Source organism: Nematolebias whitei, chromosome 10 (genome assembly GCF_014905685.2).
Source record: "Nematolebias whitei isolate Nwh7 chromosome 10, NemWhi1, whole genome shotgun sequence".
Taxonomy (NCBI): Eukaryota; Metazoa; Chordata; class Actinopteri; order Cyprinodontiformes; family Rivulidae; genus Nematolebias; species Nematolebias whitei.
In genome coordinates, this window is record NC_056507.1 from 9,875,440 (window position 1) to 9,879,510 (window position 4,071).

The 4,071-nt window shown below is 51.0% G+C and overlaps 1 protein-coding gene across 1 annotated transcript in view; it reads left to right on the forward strand.

Annotated features, from left to right (window-relative positions):
• The window catches only part of nup160 (nucleoporin 160), a 14,309-nt gene that overhangs the window by 6,125 nt on the left and 4,113 nt on the right, over positions 1–4,071 (forward strand). Inside the window, exons 10-19 of the mRNA XM_037683334.1 lie at positions 328–498; positions 620–719; positions 808–970; positions 1,084–1,372; positions 1,560–1,696; positions 1,790–1,860; positions 2,933–3,083; positions 3,262–3,331; positions 3,543–3,641; positions 3,717–3,836. Coding sequence (XP_037539262.1) covers positions 328–498; positions 620–719; positions 808–970; positions 1,084–1,372; positions 1,560–1,696; positions 1,790–1,860; positions 2,933–3,083; positions 3,262–3,331; positions 3,543–3,641; positions 3,717–3,836 — 1,371 coding nt within the window. The remainder of the gene's footprint in view (positions 1–327; positions 499–619; positions 720–807; positions 971–1,083; positions 1,373–1,559; positions 1,697–1,789; positions 1,861–2,932; positions 3,084–3,261; positions 3,332–3,542; positions 3,642–3,716; positions 3,837–4,071) is intronic.

The window sequence follows — 4,071 nt, forward strand, 5'->3', positions numbered from 1 at the left end:
TCTCGCCTGTCCTGCCCCGACCTCTCGCCTGTCCTGCCCCGACCTCTGTCCTGTCCTGCCCTGCCCCGACCTCTCGCCTGTCCTGTCCTGCCCTGCCCCGACCTCTCGCCTGTCCTGTCCTGCCCCGACCTCTCACCTGTCCTGTCCTGCCCCGATCTCTCGCCTGTCCTGCCCCGACCTCTCGCCTGTCCTGCCCCGACCTCTCGCCTGTCCTGCCCCGACCTCTCGCCTGTCCTGTCCTGCCCTGACCTCTCACCTGTCCTGCCCCGATCTCTCGCCTGTCCTGCCCCGCCCCGACCTCTCGCCTGTCCTGCTATCATCCTGCAGCTGCAGAGCAGCGTCACAGAGTTCGAGTTTTCTCAGGAGGAGTACCGTCAGCTGCAGGTGGAGTTCTGGTCCCGGTTCTATTCCTGCTGTCTGCAGTACCAGGAGGTGGAGTCGTCTCCTCTCGGTTTGACCGTCAGTCACTACACCGGCATGGTCTGTCTGCTCCGCAAGGTGAGTGAAGGGAGCGGAGCTTTTGACTCTTTGACCCGTTTCACCCCCTCACACAGTTTGATTGGATCAGCACTGCCAACTTTCAGCCCCGTCAGGTTTTCCTCCTACTGATCTGTTTCAGGGTTTCGTCTCGTTCCTGCTGCCGTGTTTCGCCGTAGATCATCTGTACCTGTCAAGTGACGAGTACCTGTTCTTTGAGGAGGATATGCCTGTTGCCGATGGTAACGCCAAACGCCTCCATACGTTCATGCCTCTGCAGTGGGCGGGGCTTCTGGTTGTTTAACCATTGGTGCTTTTCATCGTCCTCAGACCCAGACGTGGCCAGAGACGTCCTGCAGCTCGTTCGGAGCCTGCGCCTCATCAGCGACACCATTTCTGTGGAGATGGCGTACGAGATGGAGAAAGCTCTGGAATATCTTCAACCTCCTGGGAGAGCCGCTGAGCTCGTCCTGGAGAACATGCTGTGCAATAAGTAGGTCACCTGACTGGTTTCACCTGGAACCGCTCCTCCGTCGACCCCAGAACCTCAGAATTGAGTCTAGAGTAGAAGAAACTTCCTGACACGTGGCTTCCTGTTTCCTGCAGCGATAACGTGATTGTGGACATCCAGAACAAACTGCAGGGCGTCCGAAACCCAACTGCAGCCATAATGGTTCTGCTGAGGGAGATGGACCTGGAGACTGATTCTGACCTCGGTGGAGATGGGCCTGTGGCTGCAGACCTGTCCGTGAGGATGAGTCTGTCCCAGCTGTACAGCAGCAACTGTGCTGTCTCTGTCGTCTGTCAGGCCGTCTGCCACATGGCCATGACCCGAGCCCGGTTCTGCAGAGACCTGCTCATACTGCAGAAACTCTACCTGCACTTTGGAAACAACGTACGTACACACACACACACGCGCGCGCGCGCGCGCGTTTGTGTCCATCCTACTGGTTCTGAGTCTGTGTTTGAATGTTGTTCTGATGTAAAGTGAAAGATTGTCTCTTACCTGTTGAGCAGGTGTGAACAGGTGTGCACACTTTCCTCTGCAGGTCTCAGTGCTAATCACATATGTTTCTGTCCAGGTGTTTCTGGGTGGGGGGGCCCAGCTGCTGCAGGTGAGGCAGGACCTGATCCCTCGGACCTCCCACCTCCTCTCCTCCTATCACCTCCTCAGACAAGTCAGTCAGAGCCTCGCCTCCTCTGTCCCCATGGACACCATGTGAGTACAGGTGAACGTACAGGTGGCCGCAGGCGTCCTACGGTGTGTTCTCTGTGTACCTGTGTGTGAGCAGCTTCACCCGTGTCGTTTCAGTGACGTGAACCTGCAGCACCTCACGGCGCTGGAGCTGTCGGACACGCCGAGCATCACTTCAGGTAGATCAGGTGAGTCCCACACGGAGCTTTTTGTGCTACAGGTTTAAAATAAGTTCAAGCATAATTCACAGATTTTAAAGAAGCGGGCCAAATAAAAACGTTTGACTTTAGTTTCTTAAAACTCACGAGTTGACAACATACATATATACATAATATAAGTTAAATTCAGGTAATGTTTAGGTTAAGTGAATATGCCCGTTTAAGGAGGAGAATTTTGATGCAGGTTTTGAAAATGGAGATGGTGGTTTGATTTCTCGGGGAAAACTCAGGGAATTTTGTTTTCATGAAATGCTGGGAACCCTGACAGAGAGGTGGCGCTGTTTGCAGATTCCAGGGTGTGTTTGCTGAGTAGAGAAGCTGTTCCTGTATTAGGAGAGGAGGCTAGTTGTGATTAGTTGTGCCGTTCGGCTATGTGCCTTTTCTTGGAGCTTGCTGCAGTACATCGTGGTTATTGTCCGTTAGACCGTGGAGGAATTTTCCTTGCAAATTTGATTAAAACAATAATGGCAGCTGTAGGCAGTTTCTTTGGCTCCATGCGAAGTGAGCCTTCTGTATTATGCACGATAAGTGAGCTGTCTCCATCACTCTAGCAGAGTTAAACCCAGCAGAACTCTGCTGGGTTGACTTGGAGCTACGACATTATAAACGTGTGACGAACGTCTGCCTCGTGTCATTTTCAAAACATGAGGAAATAACTCTGTTTACTAACAAAGTCCATGCTCAATAATCCAGGTATACAATCCAACATTTTTCAGTCAGGTCATCTGGACAGTTTCTTTTTTTGTGCTGAAACGTTTTACCTTCCATCCGGAAGGCTTCATCAATCAAGGAAACGCACAACACAAATTCTTCCCCCAACAGCGTATTCCAAAGTGGAACAAACCAGTTGGGGGGTTAGGGTCTGGCTGCTTCGTCACACCGAGGCAGCCAGAAGGTTTAGAAGTCCCATCCTGAGGTGTTTTGTAAAAGAGCCTCATCTGTGATATGTCAAACGTTATGGGCAACAGAGGAGGCTGGGATTTTAATGCGTTTCAGAATTAGTCCATCTCTGGTTCTGATTGTGAACTTCTTGTTCCTGCAGCCCTGAACCCTCAGACGCTGGTGGAGCTCTTCTATCAGACTGTTGGCCGGAGGATTATCATCTCCCAGATGTTCTCTCAGCAGCAGTACGACTCTCTGCTCCTTTGGACTCAGTTAATCTCCACCGTGGTCCAGCTGCTTGCTCAGCTGCTGTATCCTTCATTACAGACACCTAAACCTGAAGGTGGAGGTTGGAGCTGTGGGTCACCTGTCCTTATTATCTGGACAGGTTGGACCTGAGAAGGTCAAGTTTTTGTCTGATCTGTTCTGGTTCTACAGGTCCTTGTTCCACTGTACTCTTATACGTTTGCCTTGACCGGTGCGTCTCAGCTGGCCCAGTAACCCTGGTTTCCAGTTCCCAGAGTGTCTGATGGCCAACTGTCAGTTCAACCAGCTGCAAGTGAGTCATTTACACACCTGGCTGTTTCACAATAAAAGCATATAACAATATATTAATAAACAAGGACAGTGGTTTGTGTTTCCTGCATTGTGACTTTAAATCATAGGTCAAAGGTTACAACAGGAAGTTTCAGACATCGTTTCTGTGGTCCTCTGCACACTGAGGTTGGTTTGAACCCAGGTGTGTGTGTGTGTGTGTCTCACCTGTGTAGGAGTACGTGCGTCTGACTGACCCATGGTGTCAGGTGAACATTGGCTCGTGTCGCTTCATGTTGGCTCAGTGTTACCTGGCCAACGGTGAGAGTCAGAAGGTATGTGACTGTTACGCTGCACACCTCACCTGCATAAAGCCTCACTGTGACATCACTTCCTGTTGCCTGCACTAGGCTCTGCAGTGTTTCCAGCAGGCGGCGTCGGAGGTTGAAAGGGAGGAGTTTTTGATGAAGTTGACAGCCGGCGAGGATGAGGAGGCAGCTCCCAGCCCCAGATTACAGTATTACAACAAGGTGAGGAAATTCAGGTGTTACAGAGCTGCTGTTTACCTGTGTGATGTCACGACCAGGTGACAGGTGATATAAAAAATAAAAAGAAACCGTCCAGATGACCTGACCGAACATTGTTGGATTTTATACCTGGATTATTGAACATGAACTTTGGTGTCACTGCCAGATGTTACAGAGCTGCTGCTTACCTTTGTGATGTCACTACCAGATGTTACAGAGCTGCTGCTTACCTGTGTGA